The sequence below is a fragment of the Embiotoca jacksoni genome, unplaced genomic scaffold (genome assembly GCF_022577435.1).
Source record: "Embiotoca jacksoni isolate LCO1_2020_lvr unplaced genomic scaffold, fEmbJac1.0.p SCAF_8, whole genome shotgun sequence".
In the NCBI taxonomy this organism is placed as follows: Eukaryota; Metazoa; Chordata; class Actinopteri; family Embiotocidae; genus Embiotoca; species Embiotoca jacksoni.
Genome location: NW_027185436.1, coordinates 7,134,949 through 7,159,280, shown reverse-complemented (window position 1 = coordinate 7,159,280; position 24,332 = coordinate 7,134,949). Strand labels below are relative to the sequence as shown.

Below are 24,332 nucleotides of genomic sequence, written 5' to 3'. Positions count from 1 at the left end.
CGGTCGGCAGGGATGATCTCCTGTATCTGTCCTTGTGACAGCGGAGCTGGAGGAGTCTTTTGGAGAAAGTGCTCCGCTGTCCCTGCAGCAGGTGGTGGAGAGGGTGGTCAGGATTATCCAATATGGATAATAGTTTGTTCAGCGTCCTCCTCTCCACCACCTTTTCCAGGCTGTCCAGTTTGTAGCCGATGATGGAGCAAGCAGCAGTTTAGTTAAGTTACATATATACTAGATCCATCTGTTATTATTATATATAGTGCAGGCGACAGACAGAAACAAGGATTAAAGAACCAAAAATAAATTTTCTCATTTACACAAAAATATAATTCTCTCATTTACATACATTGGTACCTGTAGGTCCTGCTGTCACTCACTGATTTGTATCAGACAACGCTAAAGTTAATTCAGATTCGGCACTTACTAGGAAAGTTAAGGAAAACCTGACATACAACTCAGAGCGATTCATTTTCCATTTTTTACACCTCAATGCTGTAAAAGCACATTTCTGATAAAACCATAATGTTGTCTTAAACCCACTTTAAAATTATTCTATTCATTATGATGCAAAAAAGGGACACTTCTCTGCATTTAGACCACATTTGACCTGGTCTAGATCTTAAACTAATCTACTTACACAGGTCAGACATGGACTAGATTATCCACACAGACTGTCAGTACAGCAAATGTCCGGGAACAACATCTACAACAGAAAAAAACAGAGGGCCGAGCAGGAAGGAAGAACTGACAGCCGGGGCCGTCACAAAAAAAAAAAATATTCATATGAAACATTCCCTAATAACTCTCTTAAAGCTCATTCTGTCTTCAACAAATTCAAAAAGTAGAAAAAATTACTGCTGAATTCAATCAGTTAAAACTGATATAAAAACCAGGAAGAGATCAAAGACTGAAAAATGTTCTACATACTAAAAAGGATTTTTTTTTTTTTTTTTTTGAGGGGGAGGTTCTTTTTTTGTGAAGAAGGAATGAAAGCAGAAAGTTGAAAGAAAAGGTTTTGAGTGTGTGTGACGACCAGTTTGAGTTTTCAACTATCAAAGTGAGGACATTTTGAGGAAGTTAGGATGTTATGACCAGTCCTTTCCTTTCTCACGCACTTTCAAAGGGATGTTTGAGGATTAATACTTGGTTTTAGGTTAAAGGTTTAGAATTAGGTTTGTGTTAGGATGAGGGTTACACTACTATGTCAGTGAATGTCCTCACAAAGATGTGAATGTTGTGTGTGTGTGTGAGAGTGGAAAGATACGAGGCTCACATCTCCCGGTTGTATGGGGAGTCAGTCATCCATGCCATCATCATCTCCACTACTGCATTAAAAGCAGAGGGCAGCAGACCAGGGGGTTCAGACCAGGGGCCGACGACATGACATCATGATGCTGAGTGTCCTCTACGGGCTCCTGGAGGGCTCTGGGCCGACGCTCCTGGACCTTTTTGAGAAACACAAGAGGAGAAAAAGTTCCAATCTGGTTCAGTTAAATCCTTTAAACGTATGCAGTAGAGGAGGGTGAATGTGCATGGGAACCATCAAGCTGGAATAGAGTGGTTCTGAGGTTTTGAGGTTACAAATGGATCGATTTGATGTACTACTCATGCTGTGAATGTAATTAATTACACTTTTTGAATCATAGGAACTGTATTTTAAAGAATTAAAAAAATATGTAAGCAGCTGAAGTTTCATGTTATATTTAATGGGATGTGAACACAGCATCATGAAGGTAATGCAGTGCCACTAACCTGAACTGACTATGGAAGAAATACTAATAAGATTCAGGAATAAACGCAGCTCATTCCACAATAACCTAATTTACTGGTTGTTGCCACCTGGTGGACATTCAGGAGCAGCAGGAGGACAGAGGAATGGAGGTGGTGAGAACATCAGCTTTGTCAAAAAAAACACTTCCATTACGTTATAAAAATAAAAACACTTTTATTAACTAAAACATGAAAATTTGAGAAAAATGAACAGAGTTGCTTTTACTCACAGCAAACATCACACAGTCAAATATGAATTTGATATTTTTTTTTTGTCAAGATCAAGGACAACAACAACAAACACAATCAGACTCCCGCACACACTTCCACACGCATGTATGATTCTCATCACATGACCACCTCCACCAGTGCATCAGCAACAGATCAAACTTACAGTTGACTGTGTACAAAGCACGGGCCGAGGCGGAACCAAACGCAAAATCAGCAGAAAATTACAGTCACTGGGCGCCGCAAGAAGACCTGCAGGCGGACAAACAGTCAGTGGGTCAGCTGCTGGCATCACAACATACAACCAGACCAATTCAATACAGATGACACTGCTGTCCCCAGCAGAGGAACGTAGTGGAGGTCAATAAATCAAAGTTTGGTTTTTACGCATTTTTGTAGCACCAGATTAACTGAGCAACACATCTCTTTTCCAAGAATACCCTGTTTGAAACTCACACAAACTAAGGTTCATCAAAAAGACTGTCATTGTGTTCACTTATTAGGTTGCTTAAGCTATCTCTGACAAGGTGCATGGTTTCCTTTCAGCATGTGGCACACTGCAACCTGTTGTGTCATGGTTGTCCCATTATCACAAACATGACATGACAGTGCTCTGCCACATATGGTTGTTATGACTGTTGATTTTACATTGTAAAATGTGTAGCCTGGTTATTTTATGGGGATTTACAGCTAAAATTAGTTACAATGTTTTAGAATGATTCAGCATTATAGCACTACAGGAAACTCAAGATAATCTACAAAATAATACTTCAAATAAGCACATGTTCATAGCAAATCTACAGGATACACACTTTTACTGTCTGTATGACAGACAGCAAAAGCCAAGTGTTAAGCCTTGTTGGTGATGGTGCCCTGGCTCCTGCTGGCCCGCAGCAGCTGGGCTGGTCCTCCAGTAGTTATGGTCGTGGAGGTGCAAGGGTACATTAGACATCTGTAATGATTGACATACAATTCAGAAAGGGAGTGTACTTAATTTGACAAAACTTGTATAAATATAGATATATAATAAAATAAATGTTATATTCTAAATGAAAACTGAATAAATTTGCTCATGCCTTCAACGTACTAAATTCACTTACATTTCCATTAAAAGAGCTATTTTCTCCTCAGTGCGTAAAAATGTACTTTTTTTTTTTTACTGTAATGTCACTTATCCTTAACAGAACTAAAACTGAGGGAAAAAAAATAAATCCTGATCAATTAAAAATTGTCAAAGAAAGCAATCAATGTGAGCTACATCTTGTTATAAATGTCAGGTGAAAAATAGAAACATTATGGTAATATTTAAAACAACAATTTGCACTGTCCTGTTCAGAGTAACAGCAATTTACAAAAAGTGGTGGCAAAATACACGACTGTCCATTGTGGTTGATGCTGCATCAGTTTGCTTGAAAAGCAGCGGTCAGTTCAGTCCAATTTACACTAAAGCTACATGTGGATGAGTAGCGATGTAAACTGCCAAGAGACAATAAATGCAGTGAGATAAAGCCCAATGAGAATACAGGAACATGTTATTGCACAAACATACTAAATACAACAAATTAAACAGAAATAAACAATAAGTATAAATTAATACAGAAAATAAATGTAGAAGCAAGAAACAAGAAAAAAAGCAAAAAATAAAAACAGGAGCAAACAAATTTAGAAAGGGATGCTTCCATAAAGGTTTCCGATGAGCTGTTATCATTTTTATACAATACTTTGTAATGAATTCCTGCAACACTTTTTCATTAAGACTATTAAATTGTAGACCGAATATACTTTTTTCGTTTTAACATTCATTAATGCTTTAGCAACGTGATTCATCTTATTGCCACCAGTATCAATCAAATGTAGGTAGTTAACCTCAACTAACAAAGTTAGCTGGGTGGTTAAACACACTGTAAGAGTTGGGGTTAGCAATATTTCTCAATTTCTGATTTTATTTCAAACCCAATAGTCAAAAATATGTTTATTTATTTTATGTTAAATATCGATCCCCAGACCAAAATCAATCAATCTATTTTTTGTAAATCTAATAGATATATTATAAAGCATCCCAATCAATTCACAACAATAAAAATATATGTTAAACATGTTCTTAAGGTCTAAATACCATCATGTTATCCTTTCTTCATCGTCGTTATTCTAATAAAACGTGTTTGTAGTCACGTTTGGAGACGCATTAATGTCCCACGACCTTAACATAACTCCATTTAGGCCTACTTTAATATCACACTAGTAAAATTAAATCACCACGTCTGTCGCGACCGTTGTGACTGTGCTCGTCTCCCTTTTTTTTTCTTTCATATCGACTTTTATATATATATTCTGTGCATTTTATATTTTTTACTGCTATTTACTGCTATTTTATTGCTTTTCTATTATTCTATTCTATTCTATTATTTTTATTCTATTATTTCTATTATTATCTTATTGCTTCTGTATGCTGCTGTAGCGAAAAAAAAAAAAGTCCCCTCGGGGATTAATAAAGTAAATACCTACCTGCCTATGTATATGCATATGGTCTTTCCTGTGTGACGTCAACGCAGCCCGACAACGCCCTCTCCCTGTCGGAAGCAGGTTGGTCGAAGCCCATTGGTCAGTTCACACGTCAATCTAACTGGTTGCTGTTTTCCAGTAATCCCAACCTACCGTGGATTCGTTGGGAATGGTCAAACTACGCAACTCAGGGTCAGGCTAGTGAAGACACTTAGCCGTGGAAGATATTTACCACGCTTTTAAGAAGCGGGATTTATTGGATATATTTTCGCGAAACAACACCGAAAAGGAATCCTTCACATATCAGAGGTAAAGTGCGGTATATTATTATTATTATTATTTTTTTTTTTACTGTACAATAACGAGAGCTCGTGAATGGCAGCTACGAAGCTAACTGTTTTTTTCCAAACATCAGTGGCCTGTGTCTAAAGTCAATTTTAACGTGACCGTCAGCTCACTTTATCCCCAACATCTACACGCGATCGCTGGATGAGACGCAGTGAAATTGACAGCCAATTTATGCTTAGTGACGTTGAGATCTACACAAAGACGCGTACAACCACTGTTTGTTGACGAAGATGCGACTTGCTGTAACGGCATCTTGTCATGCTGCCCCGTTGCTAATGCTAATGATGCAAACTGACCTGTGATGATGCAGTCAGGGATGCTTGCTGTATTAGACACTTTATCTGGAAGAGCACTATCAGGATTTAAAGATAGCTATTACACGTGACCATTGTAAGGTACTAGTAGATGCATGATATTGTTGACACCCTTTGATTTTTATTGTTGTGTATTTAGGACTTCAAGGTGGGATGTAAAGTGTGATGATGTAGTTCTTCGTAGTATTTGTTTGGTTCATAGACTGAAGAATTTCAGCTCAGCTCTTATTATACTGTCTCAATAGGTTGATTATCCAACCAATGTCATACACAAGGTAGCTGCGTGTTCTCTCTCTTGGTCTTAAAATGACAGGACCATGTTAATTTGTTCACTAAACTGTGAACAAATGTAGTATTTTGTTCAAATATGGCCTAAATGCTCAGGAGAAGACTTGTTCTACTCTCTGCAAACAAACTGCATGTTTCTGCAAGAAAAGAGTGGGGGATATTATCAAAGATTCTTTTTAAAAGTTGTATTAACATACCTTATTGAGTAGCTGGTTTCAGTACATTGGCCCAGAAGACCATTACAGAATGGTATCTTAAAAAGAAAGGCAGAAAGTGAATTAAAAGGGTTGGCTCGGCAGTCATTCATTAACTAGTGTTGAAGTGTCTGCACCGGCTACACTAATTGGGCAACTAATCCTATAAGATGTTGCAAACATTTATACATTTATATAAATGTTAAACAGGACGGTGTACGCCTTCATACTTGTAACATTCTTTGCTCTGGTGCAATCTTCCTCGTCGTCTTCTCAGCAAGAAAGGACAGCAGGTATTTGTGCTGCATCCTGTTCAATATGTTCTTATGGAATGATTCTGCTGTAGTCATATATAATGTGAATTGTAAAAACAGATGGCCAACTTTCATACTACATATACCATCATTCTATTATTGCTCAATTCAAATCACTGAACATTCGTCACCGTACCAGTCTGGATAAATATGAAGCGCCCACTCAATATAAGATAATCGCTGATGGGACAATAGCCGCCTTGTTGAATTGTTTTCTTTGTAACCAGTTACCTGGCTACATTTCTGCAAAAAAAAAAAAGGTGAAACTAGTTTGTATATTTCTGTTGGGGGAGGTGTTGACTGCCATGCTTTTGACTGTGTGTGTGTTGAATTGTCTTTGATGAGGAACTTGGACACAAACAACCCGTATATTTTTTTAAGTGAGTTTTTTCTGACTCCCTGTAGCTTCTGTGACTTGAATTTGCATTCATAATGGCTTACAGGGAAAAGCAGGGAAGGAAGGAAATGCTGTTCTGGTTTAAGTCCAAAAGCTACACACACACTCAGGACTGAATGTCCCTTTTCCACTGAGGTCAGAGCTCCAACATTTCACAGGGACACATTCATTTGTTGACTCTCCCTGTTTTTCACCCATTCCCTCACTCACATCCGGTCTTCCTCTCATCACATTCAAAGGTCAGACATAATTAGCTGCAACTTTAGCTCGTGTTTCAAAATGTCACCACACTTATATAGTACACTAGAACCACTGTGTGCTTATTTCTTAGGTCCCAGTGGTCATGGTATGACAGGGTAATGACAGCGTTGCTGAGCGTGGGCAGAGATCAGACACAGGTTTTTTTCTTGATTTGCCTAAAGAAAACACTATTATAGGTCTTGATTATTGTTTTAAACAGTGACTGTAATTGTAAGGTGCTTTTCAGGTTGTTGGCTGTATATGCAAATGGACGAACAAAATATTATTTTGAGCGATTAATATAAAGTCTGCCTGAGGTAAAATATGTATGGAACCTACAAACAATACAACACTTAAAATGTTTTGTCACAATCTGACTCCTTTTTAGATAGTTGTGAAACTTTTTAAGGTTATAATTGTGTTTTCCACAAGTACTTTTCTTCTCTCTCCAAGCAACTGTATTGTTGAGTAATTTTGGCTTTGGCTCTAATTCATACTTATTTTTGTCCTGGTTTTGGGTCTTGTGGGAATAGCATTCACTTTACACTTAAGGAAGTCTGTTAGACTGAAACTAGTGTCAAAACAGTTGATAGATAAGTAAGGAGATTGAATCTGACTTTTCGTTCCTACGGACAATCATTTATCATTAAATATGAATATCTATGCTTTGCTGGCTGCAGCTTTTCTGACAAAACAAATTAAAAACACTGTTGGGCTCTAGAAACTTGCGATCAAGCACTTTAATGCCAACTAATGCCGTGATAATTAGAAGGAGAGCGCTATTGACAAATTAGCCTTTTGAGTCCATTTGGATTAAGGAAAATGATTGCATCATAGTCCTGCTCAGTATATTTTGTACATGAGAATTCCTGGACACGGCCTACTCCAAAAAGCTGTTCTACATGGCTGAATAGTCAAACAGAACAGTGTCAAAGTCCAGTGTGGACAGAGGTTTGCAAACTCCACAACATGCTGCTGTATTTTCATTGAATCTGTTCTTCCCTAAAATAGGGTAGCTCCAGGCATATACAGTTGAGGTTTAGGCTTGGTTTTTAAGTAACAACAATATCCTTGTGGTTTTTGTAGTTTGTGGTCCCATTTATTACTGCTGCAAGGACAAGGACCAGAGCCCAGCAGAGAGGTATTGATTTGTGTGTTGGTGTAGCTATCAGTTTCTTGATGAGATTTCCCAGAATCTACAGCTGTTTTTCTCGCTTCCCATCAGCGCACAGTGGGTTTCTTTTTTTTTTTCATTTCAGGGCTGAAGGGGTCGTAGAATACGTATGGGAAGTTGTAAAACGTTTCAGTCGTTCAGTCGTTAAAGTTTGAAGAATAATTTAGGATCCTGGACCTCTAAAACATGTAACTGCTCTTTTCATGTGGGGACCTACAAGGCTCAGAAGCCATTTTGGTGCAGGCACATTCGTGTGTGAAACCTTGACTCCACACAGCTGTATCTATGTTGAGCCATGACTCTACATTTCATCTGAAGGTAATGTTTTTTTTAAGGCAGGAACACACTTGAAGACTTGTTAAATGCTAGCCAACTGTGGAGAGACCACAATTGGGTTAACAGAAGTGTTCAGATTTTCTTCTTAACCAAATCAAAATAAAGAAATCACATGAAGACTATTAAGTTTAGTTTGCTTTTTCGGCTTCAGAAATAGCAGCTGGTCCAAGACTCTGCAGTGTTTGTGTTATTTTGCATCAACAGGCCTCCAGTTGTTAAAGTAAAAGAAAAAGGCATTTACCGTGCAAAATGAGCAACTGACCTCAAAGTTCATCCATGTAGGCTTCATGGCTGAGTAACAACTCGTAAAAAAACACATGTTAAACCACTTAAAGAGCCAGAACTAAAAGAAAATTCCTCCTACTGCTACAATCTCATCTAGAGGACATCAAATATCATAATGTACCAGACAAACTGTTTCCAAGATATTCTGAATGGATTCATTTAGTCTCGATGATGGAAACAAATGGTCATGTACATGTTGTCGCCTAATTTGCTGTGCCATTGTCTTTTTCCTTATAATACTAATAGTCTTCGACTAATAGTTTTTCAAATACTCCTTGATAGATTTTGTATTTGAGCTACAGAGAATTGTTTTTCAAATCTTCTGTATGCCTTGTTTTGAATATTAGATTATATCTCTGTATTTTCATTCTTTCACCAGGCACTGGATGAAAATGAAACTAAACTAAACGGGGTTTGTGAATGAAAAACAGAAAAGTATTCACATCCTCCCACTCTATATGCAAGTGTACTCTTCTGAAATCAGTGTGTTTGTTTGTGTGGTCTCAGAAAGTAAAGCTGCCAGGAGAGCAGTTTGATTCTTGCAGTGTGTTTTGTTACCACTTTAAGGATGAATAGACAGCTTTCAGCTATCTTGTTTTCTATTAAATATAACTGTTGGACTTGTTTGAATCATAATTTGTTTGCAGTGATCACATATATGATAAATGAAATAACTTGCTCAGGATATATCAGCATCCTGCTGTATTGTCATACTGCTTGCGTTGCACACAGTGTTACTTATTTCACTATGATGTTTCAGGTTTGGGTGAGACTTGTTGTTTCAGTTACACAAAACAGGCTTTGCATGTGTGTTTTCTGGGTGTCTGCGGATTTATCGTTGAGGTTGTTTTGTTGCTGTAATGGGCTTGGTTGTTCTTGAGAGCATCGATTTATCAAGCCACTGTACCAAGCTGCTCGAGGCGTGCCCCTGCTTGTCTCGAGGGAAACCAGACGAACTGCGCCGCAGCGTCTCAGTGACAGTTAAGCACACAAAAGCAGAGAATTATATACACAAACATGCACACACAGGCTCGTCAAGGAAAAGGCTTATAATAAAAGTTGCAGTGTTTCATTTTGTGCATGAAGTTATGTCGGCTTTTTGTTTTTCGAGAGAATTACAGTCACGTAATGTACAGTGCAAGCTGAATCTTGATCTTGTATATCCCATCTCGCTAATGTTATTTCAGGATGCCAAATTTGAAACACTTTGTATCTTGTACTAGGTCATTTGTATCCCCCTTATTGCATTAGTGTTGCAGTATTACTATTACAATTGTCTTAAATCTAATCCTATGTAGTAAGTATTTGATTTAATTTGTAGTTGGGGCTAGATTTTCTCAACATGTCTAAATCTCAGAAAATGGTGATTAATGTCCATCTCGGTCTCCTTAAACCCAAGGAAACATATTTAAATGGCCTTTTTTCACCAGACCAGCCAACAGTTAAATCTCAGATATTTGGCCACTTTCTTTTTTTCTTTTTCTTTTTTTTATATCGGACAGCCAGCCGCAGTCAGTAAGCAGGTTGAGTGTATATGATGTTTGAGTTAGAGGTGCCTGTGAGAGGTGGTGTGTTGACAGTATAATTTAGTACACTGTGACTTTCCATTCAAGGTAATCAGGTTATGTTGGTGGATGAAATTTTTTCCTGGAAAAGATAGTTCCATGTAATTACAGGAAATAAAATTTGTGTATGTGATTTCCACCATATTATTGCACAGAGCCACTTCGAAATAGCAGTGTTTGTGTCTGAAGGGCAAGTAATTGGTCAAGTGTAACATTTATTTCTGTAGAAACCTTTCTCTCACCCTGATGTTTGCCAGCACGGTATACTTTTGCTTACACATGTATTTGAGAGGATATATTTTGATACTGAAATGATACAAAGAATGTGCTGGCATGTGTGAGGCAAGATTAGTTGCGCAAGCGCCTGTTAAGCGCAGGGGCAGTTCCAACTGGTTTACATCAGGCGTCATGTACGAGTTCATCAGTTTGGTCCCACAGCTGTCAGCTGTCTTTGTATCCAGCTGTACTGTGACCGTCTGCCTGACCTCCGTAGCTATTCCACTAATATAATAGTGTTAGCAGATACGCAGCAGAAATAAGCCTTCCACATTTAAAAACTACCCAAGCTGAGAAGTGGACAGGTGAACTGGAATAGCGGCTAGAAAGCTTTATGTAAACAGCACACTGGCTTGTGTGTTTCGACATCTGGCCTGAGAGCAGTTGCTAGAATGTAGTTTTCTTGTGTTGATGTGAATTTGGGCTTTTCCTGGCAGTGGTATCTCTAGTTTTGGCATTCATGCATTCATAAGGGAATCATTGCAGAAATTCAAAACAGTTGGACAGATAGCATCTCCTCCCCTGAAACCAGGGAGCAAACCTAAGAACCATTTCATGAAAACATGCTAGAATATTTCATGAATAAAACATTGTGTTTGCGTGACTCCAAGGAGAGCTCTGTGGTCTCACAACGGCCCTCAACAGCTCACAGTCCAGCAGTACGTGAGTCAAGGAGTTTTATTTGACCAAAATAGATTTACTTTTTTTTTTTTTTTTTTTCTGTTTTAACAAATCTCTTATTATTTTCACCTAACATTTAAAAAATGTTCTGTGTTCTGCTGTCTTTTCCAAAAGGACTTCCTCTGTCTGCGTCTTCTCAAGATGTCGAGCAGGGTGTCGATGTAGTGGAGACCACAATCACTGTAGGATCTGCAGACAGTCACTTGGCCAGTTGGCAACCATGCCACACTTATGTGTCAGTCTCAGCTCGAAGCCTCTCTGTAGCCTTATCTGGCTCATCTGTACTCTCCTGGGACTCTCGGCTGTACACACTCATGCCAACATTGGTAAGAACCAAACTACATTAAGGGAAAATTCCACCCTTAACATTTGAATAAATCAGTCAATCAGTCAGCTGAATGCATGTGATGTTGACAGTATTTAATATGGATGCAGAATGGAATCTTTTACATCTTTTAGATTTAAGGTATGTATAATGTGATCACTAAATCCTGTCCTGATTTTTTATTTTATTTTTCCCCAGTCCTTACTGTACCCCAGCAGGTGAGCCTGTCAGCCAACATGGGTACACAGCAACTATCCATATCCTGGTTGGGGGGAGCAGCCACGACCTTTGACCTCATCATCCTAAGAACTGAATTCAATGAAACTGTCTTCTATGTAAGAGCACTCCTTTTTTGGTCACTTCTTTCTAAGGTTTTAATTATTATATAGTTAAATTGCAAGTTGAATACATTCTCGTGAAAGTAGCTGTATCCTTACATTTATGGGCCCATAACATTTGTTTAAACAATTGCAGTCAAGAAATAAATATAATGGGGCTTTCTGGTGGAGGGACTATATAATGGGGACACTGGTTCAAAAAGCTATCTTTAGCATATATGTACTTGAATCTCTTACCATTTAGCAGCTGACACATTCTGTATGCTGATAATGATATATCTGCAATAAGAAAATACTGATGATCTAACAGCCTGGACACTTTGTCGGTCAAATTTAGTACAATGGCATCCGCAGCGCGTTTTGCTGTAATAGATTATTTGATTTTATAGTATGTCATAGGTTATGCATACAATAATTCAGAGCAGTTTGTTTATTTTCCTGCTTGAGTTATGACTGTCACCAACAATCGTCCACCAGCTCCATGTTGTTGTGGTCCAGTCCCTCACTCAGTTTTCTGTGGATTATCTGTAGGACACAGTGTTTGCGACAGTGAATCAGGTGAGTGGTCGACACCAGTGGAACTGGACTTCAGTTGAACCTCTGGAGTGTACCTCGCTGTCAATCAAACTCCGCTCAAGAGATGGACATACAACAAGTGCATGGAGCAACACTGAGATACTTCAAGGTCAGAGGGACAGTAATTACACACATGTATATTATAGAACACCAGTAATTAGAGAAACATAAATACTTCTCACTTGTTGCTTTGGGATACACATTTATTTTATAAAGCCAATTCTAATTTGAATTATTTTCCTCCATGGAATCTCTCTTTTAGGCCAAATAAATGGCTTTCTTTTGTACATTAAAAAAAAAAAGAAAAAAAAAAAAGATCTTTAGTCATACCTTACTCTCTCCTTTAGTTTTTAATTCCTTCTTCACCACTTTTTCTTTTCAGGAAGAGACCTCCCCAGCAATAAAGATTTCCAGATGTACCCACAGGACAGGATTGTACCTGCGGGGGCCAACAACAGCTTCTGTTGCATTGTGGAAGAGGGGAAAGGCTTTGATCGTATCCGCTACAGCATGACCGTCATGAATGTGACTCGACTCAGCAGGCGCAGTTATGCCACTTCAGTGGTCAGCCAGGGACCATCTGGCAGGACGGGAACCAACGTCTTTTGTTACGCAAACCAGATGATGGAATTGACTGGAGCGGTCATATTTGTTGGATGTAAGTTGAATGCGGGGGAAACAAGAGTTGGAATAGTTGGAATTTCTAATATCGTTGAATGTTGTTGGAGTGAGAGACAGTGGAACTTAGTTTTTCAGACTTAGAAATTATGTATTTTTACTGAAAGGGTTAGTGAAAGCTTGTACAGCTTCTAATTTTTTTTTTTTAGCAAGAGTTTGTTTATCAAAAAAGATTCTTTAACAAACCTTTTGTTGGTGGTAATGATATATTATGGGGTATAACTTACTGTTCTTACTGGTGATGCATGGAAAATATTATTCCACAGCATGTCTTTAATGAAGCAATACGCAAGATTAAGTCCCGTCTTGTGATACCACTGTACGTTCAGAGGCAATAGTGAGTCATAGTAGTATTCAGACAGTCTGGCCTCTGTGTGAGTCTCAAAGTTTCAGCAAGATATAATTATGGATCTACCTGAAAATAAGGACGATTGGTTAAGCTTATAGTTTATATTATAGCTTGCATATTTCTGTTTTGAGCGAAGGTGGATTTTTTTGTTTTAGTATGGTTTTTTGTCATTGGCTACTCTAAAAATCCGTTATGAATTGTCTAAACAAGGTCAGTACACCTGGTGTGTTTCCGCATTGAGTTAGTCACATACAGCTGGTCTAACTGTGTATCAGCAAACAGCTAACCTAACATATTAACATTATCAGTAAGGTTATGGCTTAACTATACGTTAAAAAAAAACTATCTATATAGCCACCGTTAGCATTAACAGCAGTTTACTTACCAGTCTTAAAGAAATGTTGTGAGTTCATCATTAAACTTCATTCGTTTACTCGCCAAAAGCTGTCGCAGTGGAAATCAACACCAATGTTAACCCTTCTTTTGATTCTATTTTGCCAAGACTTTGAGCATTTGTTGTTTTTACAGTTCCATTTATTTTAAGTTAGAATACAGCACTTCTTCCTCCTCTCATGTTGGACTGAGGGGAGACTGGACATTACAGTTACTTACTATCCCATATTGTGGAACAAATTGGTATTATGAGACGACATGAGCCGGGGTTAGCTGGTTAGCATGCTAACATCTGTGAACATCTGTACAACACAATACAATACATGTCTTTGACATAAGATCCAAACTGCTATTTCTTCACCTTTTGTGAATATTTGTTTTATGTTTTAAAGTAAAAAATCTTGCATATTGTACTTTTTAATTGTCTTTTTAATTATTTGTATATTTTAACATTTTTACTTGTATATTTAATTGACTAAGCATGTAAGCTTTCATGTGTTGTTCCCATCCACAGATCCTCCACTCCCCAGTCATTTTGTGTGTGAGACTCATGACTTGGTCTCAGCTGTATGCCAGTGGAATGAAGGACGAGACACTCACTTGTATGGCAAACGAGGAACACGCTATTCTGTGAACAACAGGTGCAAAGTCACACTCACAAACAGAAACTTACTTTTAAAAATCTGACTTTGTCAGAAACTGTTAGGTTGCAGAACACAACACACCCACCCATTCACACGAAGCATGTTACAGAAAGTACATGGCATAGAACACAAACTCTAATTTGATTAGGAATTTGATTTCTAATGAGAACAATATTTAACAGCAATGTCATGTTCTTGCTTAAGCCACATTATGTGCTGTCATAATGTGGTCCTAGATTACACTGTTTGACGAGTCCACTGATGGTAGAATAGCAGAGCGAGCCAACGGAAAAATTTATGATCAAGTTTTCACAGTGCTACAATTCACCATGTGTCCAGCACACAATGTGACATGCCTTAAAACCAAGTTTTACACTCTGGTACAGATCGCAACCAAGATTTTATGTGTTCACAAGGACAGACCATCAACTTAAAAGAGCCTTTAGTTGGAACCAGTCCCACCATCTTGTCTTGGTCTTTCGCTTGATTGCTTTCACACCAGCTAAATAAACCAACAAATGGGAAATTGGAAACTATACCAAAAATATTTGGTGTGAAATCTGTTTAACCTCTCAAGTGCAAGCCTAATTTCTGTGTGAAAAGCAAACCCACATTTGATCAACCTTTGTTTTTATGGATAAGGGACACTTTAGAGGATTTAGATATATAATAAATCGAGCTGTCCTGAATGATGTGCAGCCTTGTGTAAGATTTTGAAAGGGGTTACTCCCACCTAATAAAAAAAAAATAAATAAGAGAGTGAATAACCTACTTTATAGTTAAATAATAGTTGACACTGAGACTTTTGAGCCTTTCTAAAAATTTCTGAACTGCACTTCTCCCAAATTGGGTACAATGAAGCATTTTAGCATCTTGAAGAGCTTTGGAGAACAAAGAGTGCCACATTCTGTGTATCTCACTTAGATCCAAAACACTTTAAAACAGGAAACAATCATCAAGTATATATGTCTCAGTAGAAAGTTATAATGGGCCGGAACAGAGGTGGTAATAATTGAATGATGATTTTTGTTGTTGTTGTCTGGCTGTTAGAGTGATTGTACTGTATCTCTTTGTGCCTGAGATAAAATCTCTAAATTATTTGTGATAGATCGCCCTGCCTTTTCTGTAAAAAGTGTTTTCTGGAAATAAAAAAGTGAACCAACAGAGGGAGAGGAAGACATCAAATATAAAGCACTTAGTCTAAGTAACCACTAGCTTCTGTGTGTCCGTTTGATGGTGGATTGGCTGTGTGCCACACCTTTTACAGGAATGGTCTCTAAAAGGGCTGGTCAGAATGTGTGAGGGCCTGTGTCTTCTTTTGTAGGTTAGATTGTGATATGTTATTTGAAGTGTCTGTTTTGATTGTCATGCTCTTCAGGAGTCTGCTCTTTATTTTTTTGTGTTTTGTTTGTAGGCACTGTACTCAGGACATCTCACAGGAGAAACCGAAAGAGTGTAGTGTGGCCCAGTGGGAAGGTAACTGGACACTGGTAGCGGTGAATCCTCTTGGTCAGTACAGCCTCACTGACTCTGCTGAACTCAGTCACAGAGGTAGGTGGCTCAACCTTAGTTTTTCACCATCACTGCACAAATACACACCATTAAAATACATTTTTAGAAATCCATCTTTATCGGAACTTTCAAAAGAAGGTAAATCAGAAAAATACAATTGGAATAAGCCTAAAATATGTTTCGCTCTCCACTAAACCTATGTTGTTTCACCCTTTCTCCTCAGTGTGTCCGGTGCCACCAGTTAATCTGAGCTCTGTTGTCCAAGCCTGGAATGCCACTGTGCTGTGGAAGTGGAATTACAGCAGCTATTCCTCCCTTGATCTCATCTGCCAGGTAGAGCTTACCACCCGGGAGAACAAAACAAAAGTGAGTTGTCTGTGTGTTGTGGGTATACAGTATGTCAGTCAGTATCCCTTCAACAAATGTGAGTTTACATCGGCATTTTTTTCTCATTTGTGTTACCCATAAATATACAAAACCGTTAATAAAGTCTGATGTTTGTGTCCAGCGTGTCTTCTTTGGCATGGGTCTGCAGTCCGTGGTTCTGTCAGACCTGCAGCCTAATGAGGATTACAGCATTCAAGTCCGCTGTGGTGCCCAGAAGAATTTCTGGAAGTGGGGAAACTGGAGCAAACCAGTTTCCTTCAAGACTAACACTGATGGTAAAGGCTTTTTCATGATGATGATGATTTAAAAAAAAAAATTTTTAACAGAGACATCAGTAAAATATATCTGCAATTAATAATTATTTTCTTTCAGTAATCTATCAGTAGTTATGGTTGTTGAACTCATTCATTGTTTGGTGCACTACCTGGATGCCCCCTGCATTTCTTATTTAATGACTTGTTGCCAGTAATCACTTGATTGTCACTTTATTGTAATAATGAATCAACACAGTGGTGCCATATTTCATTTCACTTGTATGTGTTTTGTCCTCCATCAGCTCCAGATGCCCCTGATGTGTGGATGTGGATGAACAAAGACAAAACTGGGCAGGTCATTTGGAAGGTAATTTTTTTTTAATCTTTGATTCGAGTTGTTTTAAATTTAGATTGTAGATTTACAATCAAAAATCTGCTTTATGCTGTATTTTTTTTTTTTACTGTGGAAAGCTCGGATTTCCATCATGTTTACATACTGTAAGCCGCAATCATGGAGCACAAGTGCCTGTCTTCTGTTTTAGTCTTTGCAGCTTCTTCCTCCTTAAAATCTATTTCACCATTGTCGCATAATGACGTTTGATCTGTTGTGACTATATACTCTGAATATCTAATAAGGAACAGTTGGATTAAAATAGTTTCTGTCTTTACTTGTCCTCACTTCTTTCCCTATCATTTGATTTCTTTTAGCCTCTGACACGTAGACAGAGCCGCGGTCAGATCAAAGCTTATGAGGTTACTCTCTGGAACCCTGAAGAAAATCTACAGCACACAGAAATCTTGTCAGCAGATACTCATGCTGTGCTTGTCAACCTCACACAAATGGCTTCCTTCAGCAGTGACAGCAAGGTCATAGCAACTGTTATTGCAAAGAACATCAAGGGGATGTCTCAACCTGCAAGTGTGGGTCTACGTCTGACAGGTATGAGGAAATGTGGGGGCGAGGGTGTGTGGGATGTTTAGCGTATATAAAAGTTGTAAGAGGGCAAAAAGTGGTTACTTTGCTTATTCTCAAAACACAAGTTTAAGAGACAGTCAGCTTAATCAATTAGACTTTTATGCATTGAGATTTTGAAACAATTGTCTTCCTCGACAGATTAAATGCAACAGAGAACTATCTTATAAACGTAAAATATTAAGACTTGTAGATTCTACATATGCATATTTTCTTCTTTCCAGTTGTGGACCCTCGTGCTGTGTCCAGGATAGTTTATACAGAAAAAGGTTTCCCTCTATTCTGGCAGAGCAATGTCAATACCACCTGCAGTTATGTGGTGCAATGGCATGATGCCTCCTGCACACATGACTGTCCTGTGGAGTGGATCAAGGTGGCTGCTGGAAACACTAATGTCTCCATTGAGTCAGGTATGCAAGACATGTCAGTCTGTGAAAACAGAGTATTGTTCTCAGCATATTTCAAATGCACTACATGGTAGTGGTTCAGCTCAACTCTACTCAACTCGGTACCAGGTACCTTTCTGGACTGAAGTTACTGTGATGTCATCTTACACACTATACACATGCAATGAATTTTTCATCCCCAACCAAACAGAACGTCTGTACCCCCTTAAGTGACCACAGCGGGGTTTTCAGTGTTGATATTTTATCAAGTAGTCCAGTGAAATAAAAAAAGAAAAATTATGTTTGGTATGGTAACTTGGCTTCATCAACAGCGGGTTTGTGTAGGATGTCCCTGTGAGTGATAATTCTAGATACAACTCTTTCTGACCAATCAGTGGTCTTCCCTGTTTTTATATCACCTTTTTTGGTATCAGCTCAGCCCATGTAGAACTTTTACTGAGGTGATACTGAAATAGGTACCGGGTACTATCCACAACTTCTGCTAGAAAACCAATAAAGTCAAGTTGAGCCGTACCAAGTAGTGGAAAAGGGGCTAGAGCCCTCTGCTGTTCTTGGCTGTCGATAGTAATTTTAAGATGAACAGGATTTTCACCTTCACACACTTAAAGCACAATTTTAATCTCTAATATCTGCTTTTTTGTTTGCCTTCAGTTAACTTCCAGCCTGGAGTGAGATACATCTTTTCCCTGTACAGCTGCCCCTCAGATTCCCCAGAACTGCTGCAGCACTGGCAGGGTTACACACGGGAGCTGGGTAAGGATAGCACTACATGTGGAAAGATTATCCTTTTAAAAAGAAAAGTGACTTCAACAATCATATGCTGCATTTTAAGTGCTCTTGTCGTTTTCTTTCCTCCCTGCTTTGCGGTTCCCACAGTCCCCTCCAGGTCTGTCCCTCTGTGGAGCAGTCAGCATGACTCTGATATTGTCCTTACCTGGGGAGAGATTCCACTGCCCGACAGAAGAGGCTTCCTCCTGGGCTACAACGTCTACATGAGTAATGGCTCTCAGCTCACACTTCTAGGTAAATATTCTGACATGCCACCTCTGTTAACAGCTGTTACAGTGCAGTGCTTGAAAAAGGAAAAAGAAACATGTATAATTCTATTATTACAAGATTTATCTAAATAAGTTGTATTCTCACAAAACTTCCTATTCCTTGCTCCCTCTCCTCTTTTTGTTTTTGTTTTCTGCTTCTTCTATCACTTTGCTGTCCTTTTTTGTGCCCTGTCCTCTGAACAGCCAATATGTCAGATCTAGGAACGAGGAACTACATCGTAAAGGGTTTTCCTATGGGTTCCTATAAATTTACTGTCAAGGCCTACACTTCCGCAGGCGAGGATACAGGCACCACTGCCTCCATAATGCTGGAGCCATACAGTATGTAAACATGTGTATAGCTACGACTGATCATTATGATTATTTTTAAATTGTATTACCACTATTTGAGATTACAGGAGACGTACTTGTGTGCGTGTGTGTGCGCGCGTGTGTGTGTGTGTGTGTGTGTGTGTGTGTGTGTGTGTGTGTGTGTGTGTGTGTGTGTGTGTGTGTGTGTGTGTGTGTGTGTGTGTATTTATATATATCTGTAAGACTATTTATATATATATATATATATATAGCCTTACAGATTCTTGCTTGGGTTCAATTTTTGTAGTGATTTCTAATGAAATGTAAATCATCTTGCTTCAAGTCTAATATTTCTATTGTCCTGTTCTGACAGCTGATTGGCTGATCCTGGAAATCTTAGCTTCTTTGGGAATCATTGCCTCATTACTGGTCATTGTCACCTTCATTTGCTACAAGAAGAGGAAATGGTGAGACTCTTGTACTCATATCTTGTGTCTTTCTCGCTCTTATTTTTGTGTGTTCCATGAATAACCTAACAAGTACATGTAAAGCAACATTTCTAAACATAGCTGGTGAAAACTGTCTATAAGCTTCAGTTTATTTTGTATCAAAGAGGGGCTATTCGGGGATTTATTTGAATTTGTTTAGGCCCTTGTTGATAATGTATGTTACAAGTAACATCTTGCTTTTATTAGGGTAAAAAAGGCATTCTACCCAGACATCCCTGAGCCCAAACTGCCCAGTGATTGGTCCAGGACACAGGTGCAGTATCAGCTTAATACAGTCTGACTGAACTTATTGTGTGCTTATGACTGACCAGTCCATAGTTTTATGCAGTTTGATCATATCTGGCAATAAGACTATGACTAAGTGTAAAGTGTTCAATTTCAGGGGCCGTTGGATGTGAAGCCATCTCCCCACAGCATGGTCCATATTGTAGAGAAGCCGGACTGGGATTGTAGTAAAGAAGCTCTAGTCGTCATTCCAGAAGAGGATGAAGATGACGATGGGCAGGGAATAGGAGATGAGCCAGTTGACACAGATGAGCCGACATCGTTACGCTACTACAATCAAGTGGTAGATGAGCGTCCCATAAGACCGCGTTTTCCAGACTCTTCTGCTTCTTCTGCGTCTTCTTTAGATTCGGCACACACCGATGTGACATATACTGGGATCCAGACTTCTGGGTCTTCTTTGGTCTTCCAGATGGATCCACAAGGCCAACAACCCCAGGCTGATCACTCTTTCAGCTGTGGGGAAGGAGGAGGAGGAGGTTACCGGCCCCAAATGCAGCCTAGAGCCCCTAATGAAGACATGGGCCTAGCTTCACTTGAGCCTTTCTTAGAGCCCCAGGCTGCCAGTGCTGGGGGCTACAAACCTCAGAGCTCCTGGCATTTGGACTCCCCTGTGGAGGCTGGGGAAAGAGGCAGCCTGGCACCCTCGCTTGGATCCCCCACTTCTGTTGCTTCCACTCAGTTCCTCCTCCCTGATGGAGAGGAGCACGAAGAGGAGAAACGACAGCTGTCGTCATCAGCAGCAACCTGGTTCACAAACCTGCTGTCATCCACAAAACCATGATATGATCTCTGTGTCACTACTAGCAGCCAGGCCAGGGGGTTAACATAAAACTGTCCCACTCATCACCGTTACTAGTGTCATGTATCTACACACTTAACTCATATGGCTGAGGTAAACATCCCCTTAGATGTAGCACTACATTATTACAGTTGCATTTTGGCAGCAGGTAAATAATGCTTTTTAAGGTGTTTATACCAAACATAAAGAATCTAGTTATTTTCTCTTTCGTGCAAATATTATAAATCCAAATCTGTATATTTATATATCAAAACATTTCTATTCATACCTCTGTCCACCATATTTATTGCACCCCCTGGAAACCCGGTGGCTGTTGGATCCTCTGACTGGCTTCTCCGTGACACACTGTAATGGGCATTTCGTGATGGCATTTCCTGTGTTTCAGTTGAACGTGTGCAATCTGTAGCTTGCATTTCAGATGTTTTTTATTTTTCGTGACGTGAACATCACTACACCGCAGAAGAGAACTGAAAGCAAGAAAGTTTTAAACCCAATGAAGGCATCACAAAAATACAGACAGTTTTTGGACAAACACTACAAAAGAACAATTTCAAAAGATTGCTATGTAGACAGACAATGTCCTTCCCATTACAGTATCGATGTCTTGTGTTGGTCCGTAGTCTTGCCTGCTTTATGACGGCTGATGAACCTCTGAAAATATAAGTCTGAGTAGTGAGATGTTTATTGAAAGATGCACTTGTGAAAACAGTCATTATTTTACACAGATACAGGAGTTGTGCTTTCTACTATGGTCTGGAATTGTGTGGGTGACAAGCCCACTGGATATACACTGATATAAGCTAGAACATGAGTACAAACTGATGTAATTTAATGAACAAACACTATAATGTTACTTTTGAGTGTTTATTTTTGTCTTCCTTAACCAGTTTAACCAGAGTTTATTTTTTTGTTAAACACATTTCACAGTAAGGCCAGTGTCCTTTTTTTGATGCTTTTTGTCGTGCAGTCAATCATAACGTTGATGAATTGTATTAGGCTTTTTTTTTTTTTTTTTTTTTTTTTTTTTTTTAATAGAATTAACGCTGGTGGGTAATTAAGGTGTTTAAATAGCCTTTATAAATATGCTTCCACTGATTTGCACTGTAGCACCATTCACACACTGCCTTACTCTAAAATGTTTGTTGAAAATATCTCAGTAATGACGTTCAGAATTTAACTGAAAAATGCATTAATTGGACATTTACTCTAGATTCCACTGGCACTGAGTGTAATCTACAAAGTGTGTCCCTTTTCATCAGTTTTAGTGAGTGGATTGGTTTGCCTTGGCTACATTATAATTATTGTTACTTAGCCTTCTCAGTTTATTTGTGTGGATGCGAAACCAAGAATTCTTTGGTTGTTTTATTTTCAAGCTCAGAGTTGGGCAGTTGTGAAACGGATATTTATTAGCTATGCTTTTAAATCTGCAGTGCGGAACTTTTGTCTCCCTGTGAGAGTGTGAGAGTGATTACAACAACACTGTTAACACACACTTAATTCATAGGCTGTGCTGAGGCCTACTCAAGTTGCTACTATTGATGCTGTAAATTGATGGATGACTTGTTTTTAAGCCTCACAACCACCAGCTAATGACTCGTTTCACTATCAGAATTTGATCCATTTACTCCGATAACATTTGGAAAGTCCAAAGGAGCCACACGATTGAAATATTTGAGCCCTATTCAACGTAACAAAGGGCAAAACCACAAGTTAGCCAACTCGGCCGGTGTAAGTCTCTACCATGCTCTGCCCTATTCATTGATCTGGCCAGCACTAAACTGTCTCACCAGACACCAGATTGAAAAACGCTCTCATATACCTGGTGGGGAGATGCTTAATCGGCACTGTGTTAACTTGTTTGGCAAGGCTTTAATGTTATGAATATTAATTTATATGGAAAAGCCCGTCACCCCAGTTTTATTAGGCTTGTTTAATTTTAGGAAGATCTAAGTCTACACTACATTTCAAGTTTTTTTTGTTTTTTTTAATGTGACCATCTGTCCAATGCAAATTTTTAGTTGAAGTAACTTTTAGGTTTGGAAAAAGGGACCAAGGGGAGAGCGTATATTGGGAAATGAGAATTTCCATAAAGGCTATAATTTAGCTTTTTTTGGTCAAAAAGTTAGGAAAAATTAACTTGATCAGGAGAAAGCACTTGAGCTTTTCCATAATGATGAAGAAGATCTGGTACTGTGTTTGTGTTGAGGAAGTACCATTGACGAGGCTTTCCAAAAGTTAGTATACAAAGTTTAGTCTTTGACATACTAAGTGAGTAGACTTCTGTTTTATTGTTTTTTGTTTTGTTTTGTTTTTTGTTGTAGTTTGTAGAGTTACGTCTTGACTTGCCTGCATAGCAGACTGTGGTCTATTGATTCTACGTGCCTCCAGCCAACAAGCTTTAAGTAAAACTACTGTGACATGGATTATGACTTGGATGAACTATAATGGATGTCTTCACAGATGAACTGATAACATACAGGCAGTCAGCCGTCTTTGACTACTGAGAAAAATATATCCTCCCATTCTTTGTCTTAAAAAACTGATTTGAATTTGAATTGGTGGAGAAAAGTCCACACCTTAAACCAGTCAAATTGAGGAAAATGTGAACCAACAACTTTGCATTAGGTGAGATCAGTAGTTGCTTCAAGGCACTTGCAAAGGGTGAATATAGTTTTGAGTATTTAAACATGGCTGCAAATTGTTTTCTTTTGAAGTGTGCTTTCTTATACAAGCAGAGCATTGAAGATTACGTGTTACGAGATTTGTTGATATAAATCAACAAAATGGCACCTTTTTATTTTCCTCCAAATCTTCCTTATGCAACTAACTGTACATAATTGTGATTGTCTTTCAGTTGTTTCCTTCTTACAATACAAAACCACATGTTTTAGATGGGGTTGTATTCCCAATACTATAACGATGACTAACCAGGTTTCTTGAGAGAAAAAAAAGGCTAATTTTTGTGTGGATGATACAAGGTATAGACTTCTATTAAAATGTATATTTGTTGTTAGCTTAAATACATAGAAAGTGTTTCTGATAAACCATGTAAACTGAATTAGAATTGTGATCTTGTTTAGTTAGATTCGCTTGCTTTGCATTGCTACCTAATCACAGCGGTGTCGCTTTGCCAGAGACAGTATAACTAGGATCACAGTACTCACCGTGCATACGTGGCAACTGCTGGCATGCAATTTTCCTGTCTGTCCATCCACATTTATATTTGGAGCATATATTTACTCTGAAGAATGTTACAATTTTATAGTTTATACAGCTGCTTCTGACCCTAGATTTTTTGTGAAATCGATGCATGCTGCATAAACTATTACTACAAAATCGAGGCTCATAAACCCTTGAAATCCATGTTTATGTTACCCCGTAGCTTTATAACACTAACACTGACTAATGTTGAGCATGACAACATAACTGAGGTATTGTGCAACTGAAAAAGGCCTTCATTTCTGAATATGCTTTAAAATTTATGATATTTTGCAGATTATTTTATCATTGATTGAATGAAAATAGACAGTGAAATGCCTCTTGAGTGAATAAATAAATGTTAACACTAATAACAACTGAAATGCTACTTGTTTAAAGGCAATAAAGTGATTTGTCTCGCCACTTGACAGTTTGACAGTATTC

The 24,332-nt window shown here is 38.5% G+C and overlaps 1 protein-coding gene across 1 annotated transcript; it reads left to right on the top strand.

The window, feature by feature from the left end:
- Window positions 1-4,675: 4,675 nt before the first annotated feature.
- lifra (LIF receptor subunit alpha a) lies at window positions 4,676-24,316 on the top strand. Its single transcript, XM_069178042.1, has 18 exons — window positions 4,676-4,806; window positions 11,024-11,235; window positions 11,433-11,569; window positions 12,104-12,257; window positions 12,531-12,806; window positions 14,083-14,209; window positions 15,627-15,763; window positions 15,948-16,090; window positions 16,233-16,386; window positions 16,668-16,732; window positions 17,074-17,305; window positions 17,563-17,748; window positions 18,397-18,498; window positions 18,622-18,768; window positions 18,987-19,124; window positions 19,468-19,561; window positions 19,790-19,856; window positions 19,986-24,316. The coding sequence occupies exons 2-18, from the start codon at window positions 11,130-11,132 to the stop codon at window positions 20,670-20,672; spliced, it is 2,952 nt and encodes a 983-aa protein (XP_069034143.1). The 5' UTR covers window positions 4,676-4,806; window positions 11,024-11,129; the 3' UTR covers window positions 20,673-24,316.
- The last annotated feature ends 16 nt before the right edge of the window (window positions 24,317-24,332 follow it).

Bases quoted from the DNA above. Each gene is read 5' to 3' on its own strand.
- lifra (XM_069178042.1), top strand. From the start codon at position 11,130: ATGCCACACTTATGTGTCAGTCTCAGCTCGAAGCCTCTCTGTAGCCTT. The intron at 16,387-16,667 runs GTAAAGGCTTTT...GTCCTCCATCAG, and splicing joins CTTCAAGACTAACACTGATG to CTCCAGATGCCCCTGATGTG. The intron at 17,749-18,396 runs GTATGCAAGACA...GTTTGCCTTCAG, and splicing joins TAATGTCTCCATTGAGTCAG to TTAACTTCCAGCCTGGAGTG.